General features: G+C 40.2%; 1 protein-coding gene across 1 annotated transcript; it reads right to left on the reverse strand.

The window, feature by feature from the left end:
* Positions 1–1799: 1799 nt before the first annotated feature.
* SHCBP1 (SHC binding and spindle associated 1) lies at positions 1800–27781 on the reverse strand. Its single transcript, XM_014868031.3, has 13 exons — positions 27628–27781; positions 24752–24919; positions 24465–24580; positions 22662–22870; positions 18150–18242; positions 14190–14423; positions 13934–14102; positions 13513–13633; positions 10765–10896; positions 9998–10116; positions 7913–7999; positions 7442–7583; positions 1800–4712 (listed from the first exon to the last, which is right to left on the reverse strand). Exons 1-13 carry the CDS (start codon positions 27734–27736, stop codon positions 4387–4389), a joined length of 2025 nt encoding a protein of 674 aa, XP_014723517.1. The 5' UTR covers positions 27737–27781; the 3' UTR covers positions 1800–4386.

Below are 27781 nucleotides of genomic sequence, written 5' to 3' on the forward strand. Positions count from 1 at the left end.
ATATAAGTATATATTGTAATATATATTACATAAGTAATGTAATATATAAACACAAGTATGCTGACATATATACACACACTTGTAATATTAAAGAATTAAAAGCCACACTATATAAAACTCCTATAAATTAATAACAAGGTCAAATTACCTAATAGAACAATAGGCAAAAGATATGAAAAGGCAATTTTCAGAAAAATAAATATATGAAAATATAGTTAATGGTAAATATCAAATCAAACACAAGTCAAAATTATTTTTTCATTCAGCAGATAAACTTTTTTTAATTGGCAATATTTGGTGTTAGAGTATGGCAAACTGTCACTCCCATACACTGTTGGTAGGAGTGTAAACCAGTGCTCATTTTCTTAGAATACAGTCTGGCAATAAATATAAAAATAACCACAACCCTCAACACAAAAAATCTTCATCCAATAATTTAACCATAGAAAAACTTAGAGAAGTCACAAATGTTGCATTGAACATCCTTTTATATGTATCTATTTGTAATGATGAAAAACTGGAAACCTGAATACCCATCAATACAGGAGCATAGGTTTAAGTTATAACTCATCCATCTCTAGCAGACCTCTATATTTTTGCCTGCAAAGCAGCCCTTCCATCTTCTAGCAACAGAACCCCCTTTTCCTCTAGAAATGTTCTTCACCACCTGGAGAATGAGTCAATCACAAGGCTCCACCCCCTCTACGAGGATGGAAATGAGATTCAGTGGGAACAGATGAGGCCCTTCCTCAGGTTTACAGTGACTGGTCAAAGGACAAGCCCAAAATACAGGCAGAGCCACCCAGATGCTAAAAGGTCTCTCCCTTCTTAGACCACAAAAACTGGGACCACAAAAAAAAAAAGGGCCGTCTTTGCTACCATGGAAAAAGCCACCCTGAGGATGAAGCCGACACCAGGAGAGAGAGAACTAAAAGGATGGATCCACCCAACCATGCCCCAAGTCAGCTCCAATCTTCAGATCTCCGAGTTCCCAGAACCTACCCTCATTAGCCTGTCTGGGTTGTTTTTACCACTTACGAAGGAAAGAATTCTGACAACGGAGTATCACAGAATCACCAAAAAGAGTGAGGTGGATCTCTATATACAGACGTAGATTTCTACAAAATGTTAAGAGAAAATAGCAAAAGTAATTTTTCAGAGCGTTATTATACTATGTCTTTCTTGTTTTTAAAGGATATATATTTTTCTATTAATAGACCTGGGAAAAGAGAATGTTCACTTGAATATATATAAGATGTTAAAATTTGTACATACACAATTCTTTTAATCACAGGATAAAATGTTATAAAATTAAATACTATGTTTAAAATGTACATCAAGGCCTCATTATCAATGTTATCTCATCTTAATTTCCATAAAAATCTGTGGAATTTTTTTCCTAGAGAAGAATAGAAATAATAACACTGTAAGTAGGATTCCTCCTACGTGCTCATCAGAGTTTTATATGTTTCTTCTTCATTCTCCCTCGGAAGAGCCAAATCTAGAAAGTGGCTACCTCGCATCCTTCTACAACTAGAAGTTAGAAAGAAAAGTGAGGTGTATACACTTGCAATCAAGTGACCTCTGGCTGAATGAAAATACTTTCATGTATTTATCTGTGGCACAATGACAGAATAAGAAACTGAGGGAGATACTTCTAGAGAACCTCAAATAAAGAAAATACTCAAATCAAGGTACAGAACTTTGCTACCTGCCATAAATTCAAGGTCACACTAATGATGTTATTCAATCAACACAGAAGACAGTCCTTTTTCTGTGTCAGTGTTTTTTTTTTTATTGAGTTCATAATAGTTTACATCAATGTGAGATTTCAGTTGTACGTTATTTCTTGACTGTCACCACATAAGTGCTCCCCTTCACTCCCGGTACCCACCTCCTACCCCCCTTCCCCTGGTAACCACTGAACTGTTTTCTTTGTCCCAGTACTTGTTTATATTCCACATGTGAGTGAAATCATCTGGTGTTTGTCTTTCTCAGTCTGGCTTATTTCACTTAGCATAATTCCCTCCAGGTCCTTCCATGTTGTTGCAAATGTGATGAATTTGGTTTTTTTATGGCTAAGTAGGATTCCATTGTATATATATACCACATCTTCTTTATCCAATCGTCAGTCGATGGGCACTTGGGTTGCTTCCATGTCTTGGCTATTGTGAATAGTGCTGTGATGAACATAGGGGTGCAGGATTGAATTCTGGGTACTTGTCATTTTCTCTCTGGTCTGGAGATTTGATGTAGCCTCTGATGTTGGAAGGTGGGCTCTTCCTCATTGATATTATTCGGTTGCAGTTACAGCCTATTGCCACTGGGTGGGGGTCGAGAGCCGCCTTTTCTGAGCCCTCACCTTCAGCTGAGATGGTGTGGCACCCGTCCGGGGTGGGGCGCTGTCTCCTGCATGCAGTCCCAGGTTTCCTGATCAGCTCTTGCTTTCTGCTCTCCTGGGATCTTGGCTTGATGAGGTCACCCCACAGGAAAGCTTTTGCCCTGTTAGAGGGCTTCCCTCTAGGCTGCAAGACTCTAGGGTGTCCTTGGTGATCCAGCAGATAAGCGACCCCTTCCCTGCTCCTTCCCTCTTGGAGCCTCCCACGGCAGCTACCGCAGTCTTTAGAGGAGGGAGTGAAGCTCTGTCTTACCCTGTTCCAGCTCCTCCAATGGGGGCTCCAGCCTCTCCACCCTCCCTCATGTGGCTGCTGTGACTCTCCGAGGATTTTTGTGCTTTTAGGGTATTTTCTGTTGGAATATGGCTGCTGTTTTTTTGTTGTATATTGGAGGGGAGAGAGTCCCGGGCAAGTTCACTCCGCCATGACGCTGACGTCACGTCTCCACGTCAGTGTTTTGACCTCAAATGTGAAAATGCACATCCCTCCACGGCTCTCTATACTGCCTCTACTAAGTCATCCGAGATGCTCAACTCTTCATGACCGAGGCAAAATGCACTGTATGTAACTTCACTAAGAATACATAAGGCCTATTCACTAATATAAAAGCTGAGATTTAAACTACTATAGAAATGAAATCTGAAAAGCGATCGTGCTATGCAAAGGAGCGAGAAGGCATTACCTTTACTAACTAGCTGCTTGTCATTCTCTTGACACTCTAGCAAGTTGCATGAGAATACACAGAACCTACACTCCAAGATAAAACAGAAATTCAATTGGAAAACAACTTGATTTTTTTTTAAGTTGAATAAATGGTTTTTAAATCAGTATTTGGGACAAGTTGATTCAGAATTAATTAGCACTACTTTTGAAACAGGATTAAAGAATAAAAGAAAAATGCCTTTCAATGGCCAAACAAAATATCTAAGATGAATCCTTCCACATTTTAGCAGCATCTGGAAAATAATTATAATTTATTCCAATTTAAGAAACAAACAACCACACTGAGGAAAAAATTTAATACTCTTTCTGAAACACTAAAAAAACCCAAAATGTGTGTAATTCAAAGGATCAATATGCTACACTGGCACTATGGCCCATAACGTATTTGGAAAAATACAAGATTCAATTTATTATTTCATCACTATAATTTTAATCAGTAGGCATATTAATATCACATACTTTTTTAATATAAATATTTTTAAAAGCTGTGCTTTACAATATGATATCAAGAACACAGAGCTGATATAAGTTATATAGGTAATCATTTTGACTGTGTAAGAAATTTGATCAGAATACTGTTATGGCAAAAGGAAAGCCCCCTCTTTTTAATCATTCGTATTCAGCAACAGTGAAAGTGCTCTGCGTGCACACTGGCTCTGAATACACACCTCACTTCTGTTTCACACCTGCGATGCTATCCATCACTGTTTTGATGATTACACAGTTCAGCATAAAAATGCATCCCACTCAGATTCTCAGGAAGTCTGATTAGGCAGATAACCTCCCAAGCACAAAAGCTTTTATTTTAAGACAGGTATTATGCAAATACAACACGGAAATCAGACTTGCTGTAATTGGGATAAAAAGACAACTGTAAGAACTCTGTACATTTAACACCTATCACATTTTTGTGCACTCATCTTGCATTCCCTGTCTTTCTTCCTCGTCTCTGAAGTGCTAGATTAAAATGTATTTACACTACAGTAACTAATGGGCTTAATATGAGCAAACTACATGTTTGAGAAAGCAAGACTTCCTAGGAAGAAACCTCTAAATATTTTCCATATTATATGTTTTTATAACCTTTCTTATAAAGATGGAGTTTTGTATATGCAACACCTGCAGACAGAAATCTACATTTCGCTCAAGTCCAATCGAATATATCAAATATAAAATACAGACATGAAGCAACCTATGACAGCAGCAGTGATTCTTGGGGCAGCATACGCAAACTCCAGTATTTTGCTATCTATTTATATCATAGTGGTCAGAAAAGAAATGTGCCAAAACTCCCTTTCCCGTTCCACTTGAACTGGTTCCCCACAATGGAAACAAACATCTCCTGTGACATCAAGTTGTCATCAGCTTGCGTGATCCCCAGCTCACTCAACCTTTTCTTCTTCATCTGGCCCTTCTGTGTGGAGGCTGCAACTAGCTCATTTACAATTTCACAATTGTCTTCAACTTGCTCAGAAAGGTCAGATCTTGCATAAAGCTCCATTTTACCAGTTGCACATTGAATCAGCTCGTCTAGTTCCACTCTTTCAGCTGCACTGGCCTCTTCACTGGTCTGAATTTTAAGTGCATTATTTTCTAGAGAAACAAATTATAACAAATAAAGTTAAATATACAAACCAATCCAACTAAAACATATATATTTCTACAGTCTGTAAAAGCTTTCAGGCTTTTTCTGCTGAGGGTGTCTGCTGTCACCTGACTGGATTTTACACTTTGCCATAATTATCTCAAAGAGCAGTTGTCTTACTCTTCACACCAAGGTTTCCTGACCCTCATATAGGATTACCAATTTTGAATTCTTTTCTCTTGTTATCCTGGAATCTCATTCACTCAAAAGCCTTTTCCTGGATATTTACTACCCACTAAGACTTCTAGATGGCCCCTATGACACCCGCCCCCGGTGGTACTTTCATGATTGTTAAATGGCAAAAGGGCTTTGCAGATGTAATTAAGGTTACTAATCAGTTGATCTTTAGAAAAGGAGACAATTCAGGAATACCTAACCTTAATAGGAGCCCTTTAAAAGCAGGTTTTTTCTGGCTGGATGAAGAAGAAGAAAGCACGAAGAGATGTGAAGCATGAAGAGATTTGCCTTGAGGGAGGTTCTCTGTTGCTGAGATGAAGGAGGTCAAGGGGCAAGGACCTCAGAGCAGCCTCTGGAAGCTGAGAGCAACCCCTAGCCAACAGCTAGCAAACAATGGCGCCTGAGTCCTACAGCCTTGCAGGAGTGAATTCTGCCAACATGGACAAGTTCAGAAGCAGATTCTCTCCCCAGAGCTTTCAGACAAGAGCCCTGCCCAGCTGACACCTCAACCTCACCCTTGAGAGACCCTAAGCAGACAACCCAGCCAAGCCCACCTGGACTTCTGACCTACAGAACTGCGAGGGAAATAGAAGCCCCAGATAACTGGAGTGGCTCCTGAAGGACAACAAGGGCTACTCGTCATCCGGTACACCGTCCTCACCCATGCCTAGGCCTAATCCTCCTCTGACCGATTCCAGAGTGATCTGGGTCATGGCTTCAAATTCATGAATCTCCCACTGAGTTAGCTCAGCTTTGCTGTCAAGAAAGACAGTTGACAAGGAGGCATTTACTTCTACCAATAAAAAGTAGAGGCCAACTCCATGATCCCCTCCAGTAATGCAGGCTTCAACCCGCACATTCACTTCTCTGCCTCCATCCTTAACAAATACCAGCAGAGGCCACCATTGCCATCAGATGCCCATCCTTATTCTACAAATTTATAGAAAGCCAAGCATGATGAGAAGGGACTTGCAGGACCACAGAAACCACACATCAAGGTTTGAATGAATAGTTGAACTAGTTGACCTGGAAAAAGTTTTTTTTTTGGAGGAGGAGGATTAGCCCTGAGCTAACATCTGCCAATCCTCCTCTCTTTGTTGAGGAAGACTGGCCCTGAGCTAACATCCATGCCCATCTTCCTCTACTTTATCTGTGGGATGCCTACCACAGCATGGCTTGTCAAGCAGTGCCATGTCTGCACCCGGGATCTGAACTGGCGAACCCCAGGCTACTGAAGTGGAACGTGTGCACTTAACCACTGTGCCATCAGGCTGGCCCTGATCTTAGAAATTTCTTTTCCCCTGAGATTCTATAATGTTCTAGCTTTACCATGCCTCTCTATCTCCACACCCAAATGTATGCCAGGTTTCCTTTTTAAGGAAGAAAGGAAGACTCAGATTTTTTTTTTTCCACTGTGAAATACAGCCTTTATTTTAGGTGACCATTAACCCAACTAAAAATAGAAAGCTTACTAATACAAGGCGACAACTAGCAGTATTTTCCATAGGAGGATCCACGCTGCTAGTGCTCAGCAAGCAAAGTCAAGTTTCCCATCCTCCCTGGTTCTCTAGCATCCCACAATCACAAACGAATTCAGACTGATTCAACTAAAATCTTGGAGATGGCGGGGCCCAAGATCAACATTTTTAAAAGCTCCTCGGATGACTCTAATGAGCAGCCAGTGTTGAGAACCTCTGCTTTTAGCGAACACATCTGTTTTGGAATAAGAATATGGTCATCCTTCCCTCCTTCTAAACTTTATATGCTGTTGAGCTTAGTTATCTGGATCTCTGAGAAGAGGTGGGACCTAGCAGAACATTAGGAATCACAGATACCTGTTTCCTCCTATAGATTCACTGTGATACTGTGAATCTTGAGTGCAAACTACAGACGCATGCTTTTTGGAGTATTGAGATAAAGTCTGTAGAGTGGCATATTGCCATTCTGCTACATTTCTCTGTCAACTGCTATGTGTCACCAAAACCCCTATCCACATAGCAAAGAGAAATAATCCTACTGCTCTCCTTCTGTCCACAAATTTTTCTACAGTTTAGGATCCCTTTTTAGCCTGAGGCTTTTTTTTCCCCCAGAGTAGAGAATGTTTCTAATCATGCTTTTTTTTTTTTTTTTAATTAATGTTATGATAGATTACAACCTTGTGAGATTTCAGTTGTACATTTTTGTTAGTCATGTTGTGGGTACACCTCTTCCCCCTTTGTGCCCTCCCCCCACCCCCCCTTTTCCCTGGTAACCACCGATCAGATCTCCTTGTCAATATGTTAACTTCCACCTATGAGTGGAGTCATATAGAGTTCGTCTTTCTCTGACTGGCTTATTTCGCTTAATATAATACCCTCGAGGTCCATCCACGTTGCTGCGAATGGGCCAATTTTGTCTTTTTTTATGGCTGGAAGACTCATATTTTTAATCAGAGTTTAATGCTGAAATAAACTAAATTAAATCTGGTTTTTATTTTTAAAAATTACCAATTATAGCATACCTTCAGTTTCATCTTGGACATTTTCTTGCAGGTCAGAGAAAATTGTAGGTTTCACCAAGACAACACCATAACCTTCATTATTGTGTATGACATTATTCACCATGGATATTTTGGGAATGTCATAATGCTCATCTAAGAAGTCCTGTGACATTGAAAACAAACATTTTAAGGAACATTCAACACTGCCTACTTTAAAAATCCTCTCACTTTTTTCAGGATATTCTAAAAATAAAGTACAAAGTTATGCTTATTAATACGTGGTAGCATAGTCTGAGCTTTAAGGGACACAGCATTCCTCTGTCATTTTTGCAGATCTATAGATAGTAAAGTATTCTCACAAGAGAGTTCCAATCATGAACTATTGAAACTATTGAAACAACAGAACCCAACGTGGGAATTAATAAAGTCTAACTCTCTCTTAGGTGAAACCATTCTAACCTTTGGAAAGAGGGCGTTTCAGCAGGTGCTCACCTTTATAAGGATCCCTTCCTTGCAGTGATGGATCCCATTGTCACTCAGGGTGCACTTACTCCCAGGATATATTTCTATACCAGCACCCTACAAGTTACATTTTAAGATATTGACAATCAGTTTTTAAAAGGCAGGACTATACAAGAAGGTTTATTACAACCACTTCTTAGCCTTTAACACAGTGCAAATATAAAGTGTTATACAGAGAGTTTTATTAGGTATTTCTAATCAACATTTCCATTTGCTCCATTTCCAGAAAGATGCCTGTCATTTATCACTTTCACAAACACCACACACACCATACACTGGCTAGGAGTATCAACGTGTGATTACTGCTCCACTCTCTTTCATTCTGGACAATCAGTCTTCTGATCCTGACCCCCCCCAGAAAAAAATTTCATTGAAAGATGCACTTAGTCAAAATGACTAACCTCTCAGAGATATTCAGTTAGAGAGCAATATTTGAGTATAGTAAAATATTGTAATTTGAGGATACAAATAAGACCCTATTTTTTTTTTTAAAAAACACCACTTTTAAAATATCCCAACCTAACTTAAAAATCACATCTATGAATTAAACAATTAATGGCCTCTACTACTACACAAATGTTAAAATTAGCAACCAACTCAAGCGTCTCATTTACACAGAGTCACCAGAAAGATCTATGCGTGGCCCAATTCTCTCACACTGTCCCTCAGCACCACATGGTACCAACAAGAAAGTAACAGCAACAGGAATAATTTATTTCCTCATGCCATGCTAGGTACTTTGGGAAGTAAAAATAATTCACTCAAACCTCTATAGTTATTTAAGAAATCATTTTTGGAATAATTTCATACACAATATCATACTTGAAGAAGAGTTGTTTCTAAACATTTATGACACATCTACTGCATGTATGTTGTTTTTCTAACAGTAGTAGTGTATCATGAGAAAACGTTTATTATTACTTCCCCTTTGGGGATTACTAGAACATATAGGGCTGAGTGGCCCACTACACACCAACCCAACTCTCTATAGAGAGGTAAAAAGATCTGCTGGTTGGGCCTTCAGCTAAGAGATTTCATTTTGGGGTTATGTACAAAAAAGGTTTAGGGACAATAACATTAAAAATACATATACAACAAAATAGTTAAAATTAAATATCAAATTATCAGGAATCACGTAAAACTTAAAAAAGGAGAATAACTTAAGCCAGCAGCTACCTAGCAAACCAAAACCAAGAGGTCAGAAATGTCATAATTAGTTGACACTGATTTGTAAGCAGCCATGGAAAAAATGCTTTAATGAGCAATTATGAACATACTTAAAACAAATGAAAAATGAATGTCTCAGCAAAGAAATAGAAGATATAAAGAACCAAATGGAAATTTCAGAACTGAGAAAGACAATAACTAAAATAAAAAGCTCCGTGGATGGGCTCAATAGCAGAAAGGAAAGAACCAGTGAACCAGAAGATAGAATAGAAATTGCCCAGTCTGAACAACAGAGAGAAATGCCCTGAAAATAGCAGTGAGCAGAGCCTCAGGGACCTGTGCGACTACAATACAAGATCCAAAATGTGTGTTGTCAGGGTCCCAGAAGGATCTAAATCTGTCTTAAAGTTATAGAGAAATTGTGAGATGTATTATTTTTCTTCCTAATCTCTGTTTTGAAAATGCTAAATAAGAACTTTATAGGGGCCAGCCGGGTGGCGCTGTGGTTAAGTTCACATGTTCCACTTTGGCGGCCCAGGGTTCACCAGTTCGGATCCCTGGTGCGGACATGGCACCATTTGATAAGCCACGCTGTGACAGGCGTCCCACATATAAAGTAGAGGAAGATGGGCACAGATTTTAGCTCAGGGCCAGGCTTCCTCAGAAAAAAGAGGAGGATTGCCGGCAGATGTTAGCTCAGGGCTAATCTTCCTCAAAAAAAAAAGAACTTTATAGAATCAAGTCTGGCTGACTTAGTACATATAAGTGTCTGAACTTCTTGGAAGAAAGAGAACAAGAGTCTGTATTTATATCTTGGTCCCACATTTTATTTGCTTACTTAGAACTTAACCCTAAACTAGTTCCCCAAAGGATAAGAGATTATCATACCTTCGCACCATATAAATCTGAATTCTTCATTAAAAGTTCTGCTGATGTTCGCACTGTGACCCCCGTAGTTTCACACTGCAGTACACAGTTTTCCAACGTCGTCTTGCCATGGTGAATGACTACGATGAAAACATGCAATCAAATGCTTTAAGAAGTAATCTATCTTTTCCAGTATTAGACATGGCCTAGAGTTAACATTAGATATAGTCTAAATATTTCTCAATAGCTATCATTTAAAATTTGTTACTGGGATTACAAATTCATAACTTACAAAATAATGACTCTTTTGAGTTATTTTCTAAACTCTAAAAGCAGCCTTCTTAAAAAAGAAGGACTTGACCTCAGAAATGCAAAATCAAGTTAAAAAGCACTTTTCATTACAAAAAAGTATCACAAAGCAACTTTCATGAGTATCTTGAAAGGGAGAGGAAAAGGAGGCCCAATTCAAGAAAGGATCCTAGGAAGAAATACCAGCACAGCGTGAGGACGGCGGGTTTGAATGCAGGGCGAAATCGAATACGAAGAACACAGACAATACCGGAATGTCTTAAAAGAAAAAAAGTGATCACACAGAAACCAAATTTCAAGAATAGGCTGAACTATTTTTCACGTTAGAATAAGCCTCCTAAGTCATCACGCTATGTACATAATTAATCAACCTTTCATATACTCAAGAATGGTGTTTTATTAAATTGTATTTTCCAGAGAAAGTAAGGTTTTCTTTCAAAGCCTAAAACACATAATACACGAAATATTCAGACACTTACTTAAGATTCCTTCCACAGCATCATGCTGAACAAATTTTATGCTTGAGATTTTAATATCTGTGCCCGTACAATCCACAAAAGTGTCTCCTTTGCCCCTCTTTTCTATCACAATATCATCTGGTAGACCATATCCTAAGGCAGAGAGCAAGATTTAAGAGGAGTGAGAGGAAACGTCCAATCACAAAACTGCTACAATAGCAAATGATCTCAAATGATCCAAATGATATTTGAGACCAGTCAACCTAGTGGCATTTAAATAAAACCTAACTATCTCCCCACATACCTTGTTTAATTTAAACCACGTGTACAATTTTTAATAACAACTCAGTTTGCCCATGTATCAGGAAAACTACCCTATCAACCATCTTAGACCAGCTAAGCACTAAATTCACTTACAAAAAACTACTTTAAAAAAATAAATAATCCTAAGTACTCACAACTGGTCAAAGGGCTTTGAAGCATTTAGCCCTTATAAGCCTTTTTTCCAACTGTAAGATTCTATTTTTCTAATATAAATTAGGTTTGAAAAAGCCTAAGCATTTCTCAAGATTTTCTAATTTTAATATTCTCTTAAACAGATTGACTTAAAATAGTTTTAGCTTTTGGAAAAATTGGTCTACCTTGTTAACCAATAAACTACACTGGATCTCTAGAAATCTTAATCAAACTAATAACGCAGGCCAGACCTCTGAATGAGCTTACAAAAAACTGGAATATCAGAAAACTAGAAAATTTGCCTGACTTTCATCATAAAACAGAACCACACAGAGCTGTAAGAAATAACTCTCATTGTCTAAAATGAGTCTTTGCTTGAGGAAATGAAGCTACAGTAGCTACATTAAATAGGCAAAGTCACTGAGGTTCCCCATCCGTGAAGAGTGCACACCACTCTTGGAGGCACTAGAGGACGCAAGGACCCCAGACCCCGTGATGCCACCAGTGATGGACTCCGGATGACTGGATTATGAGTAATTTTTTTTCTGATTCTTTTTATGCGTCTGTCCGTACTTTCTACATTTTCTACAATAACCGTTGTTTTTTCATCATCCAAAAAATAAAAAATACAAAAAGAATTGCCACATTAAGAAAAAAACAGATTATTACATAAACAAGTTATGTATTCTTAGTAGTTTAAAACAAAACCATCACCTAAGTGAATGGATGTCCTAAATAAGAAAGAAAAACCCTACTATAAGTGCTGTTAATACCCTACACATAGTGGGAGCTCAACATATATCTCTTATTTTAAGTGTTACCTACAGGTCAGATAAGCTAGCAGACAAGCCTGATCTTACTCATGAACAAGTACTCCCTACATCACACTAGAGATACCATCTGATTCCCCAGATTCTCAGAAATGCCCTCTACCAGTAATTTTACAGTCATTTTTACACTTAACTATCAGAATTCTATACCGTTAGTTATGACATTTTGGCAATTACATTATAATTTCCTCACCAATCTAGGAAGAACTCTCACCCACCATACAATCTATAATATTAATGCTATTTTCACTATGCCAAAAAGTAAAGTGTTTTTATTGCAGTGATTTATCCTACAAATGTGTTATTTATACACATACATCTATTATATATCAAATATTGGAGAAGAGAAAGAACAAAAATTACACACACAAAACAAAAAAGGAGTGAGGTGATGTATGAGTGAACAGCAGGCAACGAAACCCTGAATGGAACAGCCTTGCTTCCATTAAGAAGTGCTGACGAGATAAAGATAAAGGACACAGCTTACCCAGTTTGTGAACAGCTGCGCAAGTCCCAAAATGATACATGACTTTTTGCTTTATTGCTAACTTGAAGTTCTTTTGGTAAATAGTTGAGCAGGTGCATCTAAATTTGACACGTTATGGAAATATACAGGACCAAGATGAAGGACTGCAAAGTAACCTAAATTTAGGAATCACTCTAAATGTACAATAAGATTATAACTGCTAAAAAGTTACCTTTTTTTTTTGTAAAGACTTTATTTTTCCTTTCTCCAAAGCCCCCCAGTACACAGTTGTGTATTTTTAGTTGTGGGTCCTTCTAGTTGTGGCATGTGGGATGCCGCCTCAGCATGGCTTGATGAGCAGTGCCATGTCCGCGCCCAGGACTCGAACTGAGGACACCCTGGGCCACCAAAGCACAGCACGCAAACTGCACAAACTTAACCACACAGCCATGGGGTCGGCCCCTAAAAAGTTACTTTTAATAGAATCTTTCAACATGAAATGCAACGTGTAGAATTTGTGACACTCAGCAGTCTTAAAGAATTAAAAGATTTTTGATCCATTTTCAAGTTGGACCTATACCTCTCACAAAAATATGCTAAATTTAAAACCAAAAAAATGCACCAATATAGCCACAACATATACAAAATAAGAATAAGCAACAAATAAAAAAATACTAAACTTTAAAAATATATTGCTGAAAATATTCTATGAAAACAGAAATGAGATTTTCTTTCCATAAACCACTTCGAATCTGGAAAGGATGGTTCTTCCTAATGGTCCTCTTTCTCTGTGTTTGCCTTCCCAACACGTATAAGGCTGCAAAGAACCACACGTCAAGTTGCTCAAACACTGAGTCAATCCCCTGGACACCTGAAACACCCCTAATGCTTCCAGGCAACACATCCTCAGTCAAGTGAGCTGCAATCCTATTCCTGGAGCTTCAACAAGGTCAGTGACGGACCGTTTTCTCCAGCAGATCATGCATGAGAGTTTGGTAGTATGATCTTCATACTCACCTTCCAACTCAATGGAGTCAGCAATGGAGAATGTGCCATGTACCACGTAATGGCCAGGACAAACAATAACAGTGTCACCTTCATAGCAGGCATTTATAGCAGACAATGGATCACCATGGAACTGGAAAACAACAACATATTGCAAATGTGCACCCCCGAAAGCAACCTGAGTATTCCTGCACGCGCCTCCTGTTTCCTTTGAAAAGGAAGCCAAAACTGCCTAATAACTATCTCCTTTGCTACTGCACTGAGCCCAACGCAGGCTGGTAAGTGACTGGTGCTGATGGAAGGCAGCACTCACACTACTTCCCACTGCCCAGAAAGCAGCTCTGGCAAGCTCCTGTCAACATACTCTGCACAATTCAGGAAAACCCAGGGTGGATACGAAGGGGAAAAAACCACCTGCAGCAAGAAATTTTACCTGAATCTCTATTTCTTCCTTACTGGGCTCCTGACAAAGCCTGTCCCTGAGCAGGGACCACAGCAGGCCAGTCATCATGGTGGAGGCGACCACGTGGGTGACCTTCTGACCGTTTGGACGGACGCCCTTTGCTTGGATATTAGAATTCTTCTGATAACCAAACACATATCTTAAAGAAACCAAACAGACCTATCAGTTCTCAGTAAGAGAGCTGGTTAGAAAAGATGCCAACCGGCTAAGAAGGACAAATACGTACCTCAACAAAGGATTCTCAATGAGTTTTAGCTTTTGTTTCAACTGTTCGATCTCTGAATACAATTTTAACCCTTCCACCATGGAGATGTTTTCCTGCTCGGAATCAGAGCTACAGTTTGACAAACTGCTTCTCAGATTTAAAAATTTCCTGTAACTCTCTTCACATTGAGACAAGAGATTGCGGTAGTCAACAATAAGTCCCGATGGAACTCGGTTTTCAAGGATGTCATAATGCCTGCAAGTTTAAAAGTAAATTGAAATCTACTGCCTTTCAGACACATTTTCTTATCACTAAGACAGTCCATTTACTCCTCAAAGACTCAGTAAGAAAACTGTTTTATAGTGTATAACTCAGGTATGTTAAGTCTTTCTGAACAGCACTCTGAGTGGAAGCTGTTGAAAGTTCTAAGCACAGCTTCACTAAGGTCACTAATTGTTCTTCTTTTGAGAAGTTGCTATTTTTTTCCTTAGGTCTAAGCATTTGTGCTTTAGAAACACTGAAAGTTCATGTTGAACAATTTGTATTATTCGTATTTATATCATTATTTAATAAATTATTTTCTCATATAGTAGATTCAAAATCATAAGTGGATGGCAGAAGGCAATCTAGGGTGGAGGTGGAGAAGGAAGTATCCCAAATAGTTTCCTAAGAATGTTTAAGATTATCATATTTATAAGATCAAAAATTAAAAATGATTCAAATCATCTAGTCCTTCCTCACAGTTAAGGCACTATGGCACAAAATTACGCTGAATATTCCCTCAGGAAGATTTTGGAGTATTTCAAAAGCATAAGCCTTTGAGATTCTGGGAGAAAAAAATAAAACTTTCATTACTAGAGAGTGATTAAAACAAAATAACTTTGTACTGGACAACCTTATTGGCACTTAAAATTTATTATTAATTTATATAACTCATCAAATGTATAGGCAGAAAAAAAGTACTTCTAGATGCCATAAAATAATTTATGAATGTACAACCAAGTTAATGGATGTGAAATTAATGGATTTGAAAATAAACTGCAATATTATTGTCATTATCTGTAGTTGTAAAATAATTCCTTTATTTTACATTAAAAGTATATTAGCTACGCCGGAGGCCAGAGCTTCTCAACCTTGGCTGCATATTAGACTCACTGGGGAGCTTTTAAACATACAGATGCTCAGGTCCCCACCCAGACAGATTAAATTGGTCTCTAGAAGTAGAAAGGTATTTTTTAAAGTTCCTTGGGGATTCTATTTATTTATTTATTTTTAAAGATTGGCAACTGAGCTAACAACTGTTGTCAATCTTCTTTTTTCTTCTTCTTCTTTTTCTCCCCCCAAACCCCCCCAGGACATAGTTGTATATTCTAGTTGTGAGTACCTCCGGTTGCGCTATGTGGGACACCACCTCAGCATGGCCTGATGAGCAGTGTCATGTCCATGCCCAGGATACAAAGTGGTGAAACCCTGGGTCGCTGAAGCAGGGGGCACAAACTTAACCACCCGGCCACAGGGCCAGTCCCTGGACCCTTGGGGATTCTAATGTGCAGCCAAGGTTGAGAACTACTGCCTTAGATGATGTTTTTTTTCACTCAGTCATGCTCTAAATAAGATGGGGGAAAAAAACAGAACCACATCCTAAACATACTTACATCAAATTATGGTGAACATGCAAACAGTATTTAAAATGAATAAATAATAAATTTATGTTTGCTTTTCAAGTAAATGAATTAGGTAAAGCTTATAAAGCAAGGATTTCGTCTACTTTGGTTAATCCACACTCACTTAAAGATATTCTAGAAATCCACTTCACAAACAAGGGGATCAAACCACTGACTGCTTGACCAGGTCTATTAAGTTAGAGAGATGAAGACTCATATTTTAAAATAAGTTTCTTAGCATTTCAATATCTGTGTCAGTCAGCTTCTTTCTTCTCATTATAGTGATACTTCGTAGTGTGGAAGCAGTGAACCAACATCTGTGTCTCAGATCCATGAGCTTTGAAGCAGGGTGTTTCAAATTACAAAGGAAAAATATTTACCACACCGTGCAAAATCCAGACAATATGGTCCGATTCCCTTTATTTTATTTTATTTATTTTTTTTATAAATTCTTTTTTTTTTTTAAGATTTTATTCTAATTTTTATTCTTCGTTGTGGGTCCTTCTAGTTGTGGCATGTGGGACGCTGCCTCAGCGTGGTTTGATGAGCAGTGCCATGTCCGCGCCCAGGATTCGAACCAACGAAACACTGGGCCGCCTGCAGCGGAGCGCGCGAACTTAACCACTCGGCCACAGGGCCAGCCCCAGTCGATTCCCTTTAAATCTTGCCTGTTGACAGCTCTACTCCTGTCTTAGCCCAGGGACCTTTATAAAGAATCTGCCTACGTTTGATAACATTCTAGTTTCTCTATCACGTGTCAAAGTTTCTTCTCAATAACTAAAAACAATTCCTCCCTTATGCTTTCCCATCTGCCAGTGATGTACAAGGTATGTGCATAAATCATTTCTTGCTGCTCAAACATGTAAGGCTGTCAAATCGGAATAGAGTTTTTTCCAAGTAAATGTCAAATTTGCCAGATACTTGATATTCACCCACCATCACATCTCACTTCAATCAAAACCAATCACTGCAATTTAAGAGCAAGTGTATCAAAATTAGAAAATATGCAAATTTGTTGAAATTATGGCATTTTATTGAATACACTCTGGGAAAATAGGAAATGCACAATGGAAAAACTGGAAAAGCTAAATAGAAATCACAACCAATTTATGAAGAGCTGAAATCAGACACACACAGTTCTAAACCAGGTAGAACCATTAAGCAGACTTCTCACATATTTTTCACTTTACTATTTAAACCAAGAGAAACTTACTAAGTCAAACTGGATTCCAAAATGTAGAGGTTTGCAGTCTTATCTCACGTAACCAAACCATCTTTCATACAGGGAAAAAAGTTACCTTCTACAATTTTTTTTAGAGTGCAACTTCTAATTGTATTTTTATTGCTGCACTGTCTGTTAAAAGACTACTCATGAATATAAGAAAAATTACCCGGGCTTCGAGCACCATCTAGTGGAGGCTGAATGCCACATTGAACAAAGTCAGTGCAGAACAACTATTTGGGTTGCATGGTTGATGTTTGGTATTTTTGTAAGGAAGGGTTTTTCCCTACCAAGATACAATAAATTAGAAGAAGAATGTGTTTAGGTATTTTGAAAATTTTTATTCACCACTAATATTAACTATTTAGTATGTTCTCTATTTGTCAAATAAGATGTAAGGACAAGAACTTGACAATACATCCTGAGATAAATCTGTTCACTTAGCCTAGTGTGTTTCACTGTAGGAACTTACAGTAAAGCCATATATCTTTAAAAGTACTCTTTAAAAAAAGTCTTCTATAATTCAATTTAATTTCCCTGTTTTTCAAACGACTGTCTTTGAATTTAACACATTAGTTCAATTGAGTTTTATTCAGATTTACAAAAGCTGTGTGTTTTTAAGTTCTGTTTTTTTTTTAAAGATTGGCACCTGAGCTAACAACTGTTGCCAATCTTCTTTTTTTTTTCCTGCTTTTTTCCCCAAATCCCCCCAGTACATAAGTGTATATTTCAGTTGTGGGTCCTTCTAGTTGTGGCATGTGGGATGCTGCCTCAGCATGGCTTGATGAGCGGTGCCATGTCCACACCCAGGATCCGAACCAGCAAAACCCTGGGCCACAGAAGCAGAGCACGTGAACTTAACCACTCGGCCACAGGGCCAGCCCCATGAATTCTCTGCTTTTAGACTCAGTTTCTAAACACTAAAAGTAGGTTTCTCTGCACTTGTACAAATTCCATATAGTGACTCGTCGATGGGTTGTACTATCTGTACGTCAGTGTTTCAGTCTGGCCCCTGACGTATGTACACACACGGGTAAAGTTAAACCATGGGTAGCTATTTTTCCAACATGTGCAAGGTTACTAAGGAATACTTACAATCTCAATCGAGGTTCAACACATCTGACAAAATAATCGTACTCATCCTCCTCTTCTTCATCCCAACTCCTCCAAATGTTTTGGTAAAAAAACCTGAAAAGGAAAGTAGCATCATTCAAATTCAATCACTGGCTCAAAATGTTAGGATGTTGGAGGAGTGAGAGCTAACGAGTAAATCCAAACAATTCTACCAACCACGGTGGAGAATGCTGCGGATTTGCTAGACGTGCTTGATAATCATGAGTCCTTCTTCAGATGGGAAACTTCTTTAGAAGTTTCTCTACAACCCTGGTTCTGGTAGGACTGTCTTTTTATAAGAACTATTTATTGACCATCTGTAACTAGGTGGATGGTAGTGCCATTTGTTGAGACAGAAAAAACTAGGAGAGAAACAGGTTTGGGGTGGACAATAAAGAGTTCTGTTTTTGCCATGTTCCAGTTGAGATGCCTGTGTGACCTCCAAGTGGATGATGTCTGAGTGCAGAAGAACATATAGCCCAGAGCTCAAGGGAAGGGCCAGGGCAGGAGACACAAATCTGGGAGTTGCCAGCATGTCGATGGCATTAAAGCAAGAGATGAGATCATCTAGGGACATAATATGAAGCAGCAGTTCTCCACCCTGGCTGGACATTAGAGGCCCTGGGAAGCTGTTAAAATGGATTCTCAACCCTACCCCAGACAAATAAATCAGATTCTCTTGAGGCTGGCGGGGTGAGGGGGTGGCGCACAGTGGCCATGCGTGTGCAGGATCCATATTTTTTTTTAAAGTGCCCAAGTGATTTCACAAATTTTGTATTATGGAAAATTTCAAACATATACAAGAGCAACTAGTATCATGAATATCATGGACCCATCACTCAGCTTCAACAGTTATCAACTCACGGGCAATCTTATTTCCTCTCTACCCCATACCCCTTACTTCTCTGCTCCCCTCCCCTCACCATCCTGACATGGATTATTTTAAAGCAAATCTCAGACATCTCATTTCATTCATAAATTTTTAGTATGTACCTCTAAAATAAATCTTTATACCAAAAAAAATGTTTTCAATTCCTTAATATCCAAATATCCAGTCAGTGTTCAGTTTTCCCTACTTGACTCTTTTGCTGCTGTTTTACACTTGGCTTGTTCAAATGAGGATCCAAACAATGGTCAGCCACTGCCTTTAATTAAATCACTTTCTTCTATAGATGATCCCTCCCGCTTTTTCTTCTTGCAATTTATTTAATAGTTTCCCACACTCTGAATTTTGTTGATTGCATCCCTATAGGGTCCTTTAACATGTTCTTCTGTTCCCTTTCTTTCTAGTAAACTGATAGTAAGATCTAGAGACTTGATCAGCTTTAGGAAAGCCTTTTTGGCAAGAATACTTCAAGGGAAGTATAACGTAATTCCATCAGGAAGCACATCATACCCGGTGATCTCTTTTGATGATGAGGTTAAGAACAATCAATGGATTAAATCAATGATCAATGGGGCTGTCAGCCTGATCCATCTACTACAAAGGTCCCCATCAGCTTTTTGCCAGTGGTTGTAGCCATTGATGATCATTGCCTTGAACCTTTATTTCATTACTGGTTGCAAAATACTGATATTCTGATCCTATCATTCTTTCTTCATGTATTATTGGACTACTCCCATAAAGAAAATTCCAAGGTTATTCTAACATGCTTCCAATGTTGATTAGAAAGAGAAAAGAACAGACAGCCTAAAACTGATCCTTGGGTAACTCCAAACATTCTAAAGTTTGAGCATGAGAGGAAAAGCCAGCCAAAATGACTAAGAAAGCAAGCCAGTAACACACTATCAAAATGTTGGTGTCCCAGAAGCCGGGAGGAGAGTGTGTTAAGAAGATGGGAATGATTAGACAACTAGAATGTGACCAAGAGGTCAAACAAGATGAGATCAGAGAAGTGACAACTGGATACAAGAACATGGAGGACTTTGGTGACCTTGAGCACAGTTTCAGGGGTGCTGCAGGGAAAGAAACATTACTGGAATGCCAGGAAATTCAGACTGTGACTGTAAGTCTGCCAAGAAGTTCTGCTGTGAAAAGGAAGGAACAGTGAAAATGCAGCCATCTCTTAATTCTTATAGGTTGGACTGCCGATCTCTTCACTTTCTAGAATCCATCTTTAACATAACAAAACAAAAACCTGAGCATGCCTTTACCGGATAAAGAAACTCTGCTGGCTCCTTGTTGCCCTCAGAATAAAGTCCAAATTCCTGAGCCTGCTGAGAGTCCATGGATTCAGTCTGGCCCTAGAGCCTCTCTTGCCTCAGAACCCCTGCATGCAAACTGCTAATTTCACAAGCTCTTTCAAACCTCCATGTGGCATGCTAGTGAGGCTGCCAGAAGTGCCTTCCACCTTCTCCACCCGGGAAGCTGATATTCACATTTCATGACCCAGCCCTGCTATCATCCTCAGCAGTACCATGTGGGGCATTCACAGATCATTCACATCTGCACCTCCTCCTGTGTGTATTCTCTCAAGACACAAACTTGGGAGTCAACCTTGACTTCTCCATATCCACTCATATCTCCTCATCCTTGATATCCACTCCACCACCAAGCCCGAGCCCTCCCACTTTCTTAGTGAGCCTGACTCTGTCCTCTCCGTGTCCCTCCTCGAGTCCACTCGCTGGCCTCTTAACTGGTCTCCCTACTCCATCTCCCTCCACTTGTTTTCCACACGGCGGCCAGAAGGAACCTTTTATAACACAAAGCGGATCATACTCACCCTTGAATGAAAACCCTTCAATGGTTTCCCACTGCTCTTACTGACAAAAACCATTAATTGGCTAGCAGCCCTGCATCTTCTGATCCCTGACAAGCTCTCCACACCGGTTCCCTGAGTCTCTCCCGTTACCGCCTGTGTTCCAGCCATGCTGGCCTCTCAGCTCCTTGAGTGCACTGAGCTCCTGAACCATCTGTTCCCTCCCCCACCCCTGCCAGAAGCCCTTTGACCTGCCAAGCTTCAGACTCAAGTTCAAATGTCATCTGCTCAGGCAATAACCACGTAACAGCAACCTGATCCAGTCTTAGAACACTGTAATTCTTCAGAGCACTCACTGCGGTTTCCAATCATGTATATATCTTTGTGCAATTATTTCATCCAGGGTCGTCTCCCACCTGTAGCCTTACAGCTCCCTGGTGATGGTGACCATGTCTGTTCCATGCACCAGTCAAATTTAACCCTCAACTCAGAACCAGCACTCAAGTATTTATTGAATAAATGAACAAATGAAAACCCTCATAATTGGACCTTTCCTGTGCACTGACCTCAAAATGAAGAATAAATTTAGCCACGCTCTCCTTCAAATAACACCACTACTAATTCCAGATACTTGTCTTTCTGCAACTTCTATACACATAAGAGATTAGCTCTCTGATTCCTGATTCCCTAAACTCATCAATTATTTCTTTACCTTCAAATGCTTCAATTGATGGATTATTGTCAGTGAGAGAAACATAAGGGAGTTATTTCAGTCTGGACAGAAGTCAGTTCCTTAGATTTATATTGCTTGGCCTACTATTGAACATCTAGGGTTAAATGTTCTGACATACAATTAAAAATTTTCAATGAGATGTCTTGGAAGCAGGACCCAAGACACTATGCTTCTTTGTAGAGCATTCAAATTAAGCTCAGCAAAACTAGGTGAACTCACTAATGGTACAGAAACAGGAAAGTACTTTTTAAACTAGAAAACACCAAGGAATATTATTAACATGATCATTATATTATTCAGTCTTCCAGCTCCTGGAGGAACGTAAGTCCATTTTTAAACAGCCAAAAGTAAGCCTTTCTTAGTGAGCAGATTTATAAACAGAAGATCCAAAGGAACTATCTATATCAGCAACTATCTGACAGAAGATTTATCTGAAAAACTGAAAAAAGTACCTATAAATTCAGGTATGGGCTTTCTTTCTCACTGAAGGGACAAGGCGTGCACTTATGCAAGTGGAAATCAGTTATGTCAAAAAAGGATGAAAGGCAGGAGCACATCCCCTAAGGATCCTGGAAGGGGCCTGAGAAAACGCCTTCTTAGGCCAGACGCATCCTTGAAAACAATGTGTGCAGGCCTTATCAGCGCACAGGTAATGGTCCACCACCTCTTCACTCCTTCCCTTTCCTCTCATATGCAAGTACATCAGCCATAAGCCTTAGCATCCAGAACTTTTAAGATAGTTTCTAAATATATGTAAACCAAATTAAGAATCCTCTATCCTTTGTTAACATTTGGGGATAATGAGTGAAAGCTATACAGGAACTCTTTGTAATATTTTTTTCAACTTTTCTGTAACTCTGAAATTATCTCAAAAGGAAAACTTCAACCATCTTTAAATTTTTTTTAATTTAGAAAAGACTCTCCTATCTTTGAATATTTTAAAATACTGCAATGACCACGTTTACAGTTTGAATTTCAAATCTAGGTATAATACAGACCAGAATTACTGCATTTCGTCCAAAGTTTCTGGCCTCAGGTTATTTTTATCAACTCTCTTCCTACCTGACATGCTCAATTGCAAGTGCTGTCTGGTCAAATACTCCGGAATCATCAAAAACCACCCACAGCTCCTGCAGGGGCAGCCGATGCTCCTTCAGCTCGAGGAGCTCTTGCATACACTCCAAGGTAAAAGTGCTCACTGGAGAGTCACAGAGGTACGGGTCAGCGAGGCTCACCACCGCCTTCAAGGCCGCATAGTCCACATCTATGACCTGAAATTTAAAATAGTGCGACTTAACACACGGAAATCAAAATTAAGACACACAGAAGAAACACTACTTACAGCCTGATTTTTTTAAAGCATGAAATGGGAGGAGGGAGCCTTCTTCTTACCCACATGGAACTTACGTTGTAATCGGGGAGACAAACAGGATTGTGATGAGTATGTGACAGAGAATAACTAGCAGAGGTAGTGGTCTGGTTTTGCTGGGATGGTCAGGGGAAGTCACTTCGGAGCTGCGATGAAAAAGGTGAAAAGGAAGCAGCTGTCTGAAGAACAGGAAGGTGCGGGAGGCCCTAAGGCAGAGAAAAGCTCAGCAGCTGGAGGGGCAGAAAGGCAGTGCTTCCTGCTGGAACCAAAGGAAGGAAATGGGAGTGGGGGCAGCAGGAGATGAGGTGAGAGAGAGGGGCAAGGAGACCAGGCTGTGAAGGGATGGAAGGAGCTTGGATTTTATGTGTTCTCCAGCACAATAAGAAGCCATAAAGCCAACGCCAGGCCTTTGGTAAATCCAATGTATTAGAGGTTTTAAGCAGAGGAAATGGCACATTTCTCTTTAAAACAACCTTGACTGCTTTTAGAGAACTGATGGGCTGGCGGACACAACAACAATGACATTATCATAACCTAATTAACAGGCCCGAACTGCAACCAGAGATATCTGCATAATCCAAAATTTAAACATCACAAGGAGCAGCTGCAACTCAGCCTCGTCCATCATCACTGCAGTATGGGATGGCGTTTTCTGAAGAAGCTGCAGGAGCAACTTGTATTCACACTCCCTAGTTTAACATTTTAGTTTAACAGGTTTTTTTGTGGTCCAGTTAACAAACACCGAGAAAAAATTCACAGCTGTAAGTAAAGTGCAAATTTAATGTAAAAGGCCCAGTCAGTTGAAAAATAAGATCGTTTTTACTTTCTGCAATTGGACACATTATCAAGAGATTAACCACATATCTACAAATTTGTTAGGCAAAAATAGATTAATTTTAAAATGCCTATTTGGTTTGAGCTACAACTAGAAGGTAAAAAATTAATTGAAAGTCAGCTGACTTCATAATTAGGCCTCTTTATTTTTAAGATTTTTTTGTTTTTTCCTTTTTCTCCCCAAAGCCCCGTGGTACACAGTTGCACATTTCTAGTTGTGGATCCTTCTAGTTGTGGCATGTGGGATGCCCCCTCGGCATGGCTTGATGAGCCGGTGCCATGTGTGCGCCCAGGATCCGAACTGGCAAAACCCTGGGCCACTGCAGCAGAGCGTGTGAACTTAACCACCTGGACACGGGGCGGCCCTAGGCCTCTTTACTTTTTAAATGGCATCAAATACCTCCTCCACGTCATAGGTTTATAATCCATTTCCCCTTGTCAAAGGACACTGAAACTTAAACCACCTCAATTCTCTGGTAGCTCCTCAGCTGCCTTTAAAATTTGCAGAACACGTCATACACCATGGCAGTTAGATGTGAAAAAACATGCTGTTTTCAATTAGCTTATAAACTTTCATTAAAAATAAGCACTTTGGATACAAAAGTCTGAAGGAAAGTCCTTTTAGCTAAAGACAAATGTCTTAACAACAGAATTAAATTTACCTCAACCAGAACCTCGAACACATTAGTGTGCCAGACTGCCCGCCATCCAGACGACTCAAGGACCTTCTCCAAGAACTCAGCTGTGAACTCTCTGACCTCAGAGGCCTTGCAGTCAGCTACAAACAAATCAGACACAGTAAGAATGGAGAGTGCATAAAGCAGAGAGAAGTTAATAAACCCACTTAAATCCACTTTCTCAGAACCAAGAGCTGGCAGTCTAAGGGACTGAGTTAGACAATCTACTTGTAAACTAAAGATAAAAGAAGCAAAAAAGAGAACTGACTCACCTAGAATGTAATCTTGGTAGGCTCTGAATCGCTCATAGAACAAAAGATGACTTGTTTGGAACACTTCTGGGAAGTGAGTTGTTCCTTCTGGCACAAAACTTTGTAACCGGGTACCTGGCTTATCCTGATTGCTACAATCACTGCATGAATCTTCATCTTGGAAGAAAGCTAAGAAAACAACAAAAATAAGCCAGCTCAACTATCCCAGACACCTGCAGTGCTTACAGACCGCTCCTATGTTCACGTCCTTGCTTAGAAACTCCAAGCAAAACATAAACAAGGATTTTGGCATGATGCTCCCCTTACCTCTATTGTTGTCAGAACAAACCAGGTTTCCAAACTGAAAAATCTCTCAGAATCCAAGTTCTACTTCAAAATAATAACTTACAATCTTTCACAGGTCAGGTTTTTGGTGTTGTCTGTGAAGTTTTTCAGGGAGGCAAAGCAAGAGGGTTGTTTTCTATTTCAGTGGAAATCACCCACGTTCTCCTTCACAGGATCAGCTATGATTCTAACTACAGCTAGCAACTTACAATAGTCAAATAGCTCAGTCTTTTTTCCCCAAAACAATTGCACAAAGCTGCATTAAAGTAAAGAGCTCCCTATACTCCCTCTCAAACGAGTTGAAGCCTCCCTCTATTTCTACATGTCTGTCAACGGCCCCTCAATAAACAGGGATGAGAGATTCTCAACAACGCTTAAGGTTTACTCCACTAAAGCTTCTAGGCTCCTCCTCACTAATTTCAGTGACTGTACCTAAGGAAAAGATTAGAAAATGCTAATCACATTTGGTTTGGGCTGTATGTAATTATGTTTCATAAGGCTTCAAAATCATAAGACGTGATTCAGCCAGTGGCATGTCTAATTTTGTGTAATATGATGTTTTTAATCGACAAAACTATTAAATAAACAGTGGTGAGGGTAGCACTCAGACTGGCAAAATAGTTTCCATAGGTGGTTTCAGGGAGGGCATCTGACACTATAATTAGCAGCAATCTTTCTCTCCCCCCACCTCTTACAGTTTCTCCTTCCTTCAACTTTGCCCCTGTTCAGCCACCAGAATTACTTGACCCAACAGATGACCAAAGGGTACTCATGGGGCTACGACTCACAAACACCAACGCACATGAGCCCCAGAGCACAGCAACACCTTACTGGCTTTGTGACAATCTCTCTATGCCTCAGTTTCCTCACCCATAAAGGGAAGGTAAAATAGTATGCCTACTTCAAATAAATTAAGAGAATTAAATAATTTGTTAATCACTTACAACAGTACCCATCACACAGTATACATAAATGTTTGTTAAAGCAGTAATAACTTCACCTCTCACCCATTAGGATGGCTACTATCAAAAAAACAAGAAAAACTATCAAGAAAAGTGTTGGCAAGGATGCGGAGAAACGGGAACCCTTGTGCACTGCTGACAGGCAAGCAAGATGGTACAACTGCTGTGGAAAACAATATGGTGGTTCCTCAAAAACTTAAAAATAAAATTACCGTATGACCCAGCAATTCCACTTCTGGGTACATACTCCAAAGAACTGAAAGCTGGGTCTCCAAGAGATACTTGTACACCCATGTTCTTTGCAGCATTGTTCACAACAGCTAAAACATGAAGCAACACAAGTGTCCATCGATGGGTGAATGGATAAGCAACATGTGGTATATCCGTACAAGAGAATATCATTCAACCTTAAAAAGGAAGGAAATTCCGCAATATGCTACAACATGATGAACCTCGAAGATATGCTAAGATAAATAAGCCAGTCACAGAAAGACAAATACCGTATGATTTCACTCATATGAGGTACTTAGAGTAGTCAGAATCATAAAGACAGGAAGTATGACGGTGGTTGCCGGGGCCTGGGGGAGGCGGAAGGCGAGCTGTCCCGCACCGGGTGTAGAGCTTCAGTTTACAAGATGAAAAGAGTTACGGGATTGAATTGTGATGATGGCTATACAACAACGTAAATGTATTTCATACCACTGAACTGCACACTTAAAAATGATTAAGAGGGTAAATTTTATGTTATGTGTATTTTAACACAATAAAAAAAGAAGAAAAGAAGAAGACCTTACTTCAGCACCATTCTTTACAGCCACTTTGAAAGTATCCCTTTTTCACACATTATTTCACTTCATCTTCAGCACTCCGTAGGACCATTGGCTCTGTTTTCCAGATAGGAAAACTGAAGCCAAGTGACTTCTGCCAGGTCACAAGAGGGGTTGGTAGTGTAATTAAGTCACAATCATGTTTTCTCTCTGTCAAGACTCTTTCCGCTACACAACGCAACTGGAAATGTTAAACTAAAAACCTGAACCAGCTTAAAATATCAAGAAAAATAAATAAATAGTGGGATCTCCGTAAATAGGCAGAAAGGACTGAGAACTAGACCTGGGTTCTATTTTTAGCCTCTGTCCAAAGTTGGCTCCCCCAGCTTCGAGCCTGTCACCCCTCCCTGCTCAGTGCAGTTATCTATAGGCCAAGGGTTCCGGTTTCTTCTCTTTCGAGAAAGCGCAGTGTGGTTCAGGATATCCTCCGAGACGCGGAGGAAAAAGACGAGCCCCTCTCCACCAATCACGGCGCCCGAGCCCCCGGAGCGCCCCGACAGCGGGCTGGGAGCTCCTGGCCCGGTCCCAGCCCCTCGGGCTCCAGGAAGCGGAGGCCAGACCGGGCGGGGAGAGGCGGGAGTTGCCCGGTGCCTCCCGACGCTGACGTCAGGAGAGCGGCTGGGGCCTCGCACGGCCACCGCGTCCCCCGGCCGGCGGGTCCGAAGGCCTCAGACAGGCGCCCGCGGAGGCACCCGGCGCCGCAGGCCGCGCGGACACCGGCCGCCGCAGGAGGAGCTCCGCGGCCGGCAGGGCGGGTGCTCACCTTTCTCGACGGGCGCCGGCTCCTCCTCGGCCGCCCGGCCTCTGCGCTCCGGCCCCGGTGCCATCGCCTCCGACCGCAGCCAGCCATCCGCCAGCTCCCCGCCAGCCATTTCAAATTTCCGCGGGCGGCGCCTCGCCCCGCGACGTGATGACGC

The sequence above is a fragment of the Equus asinus genome, chromosome 28, assembly GCF_041296235.1.
Source record: "Equus asinus isolate D_3611 breed Donkey chromosome 28, EquAss-T2T_v2, whole genome shotgun sequence".
Taxonomy (NCBI): Eukaryota; Metazoa; Chordata; class Mammalia; order Perissodactyla; family Equidae; genus Equus; species Equus asinus.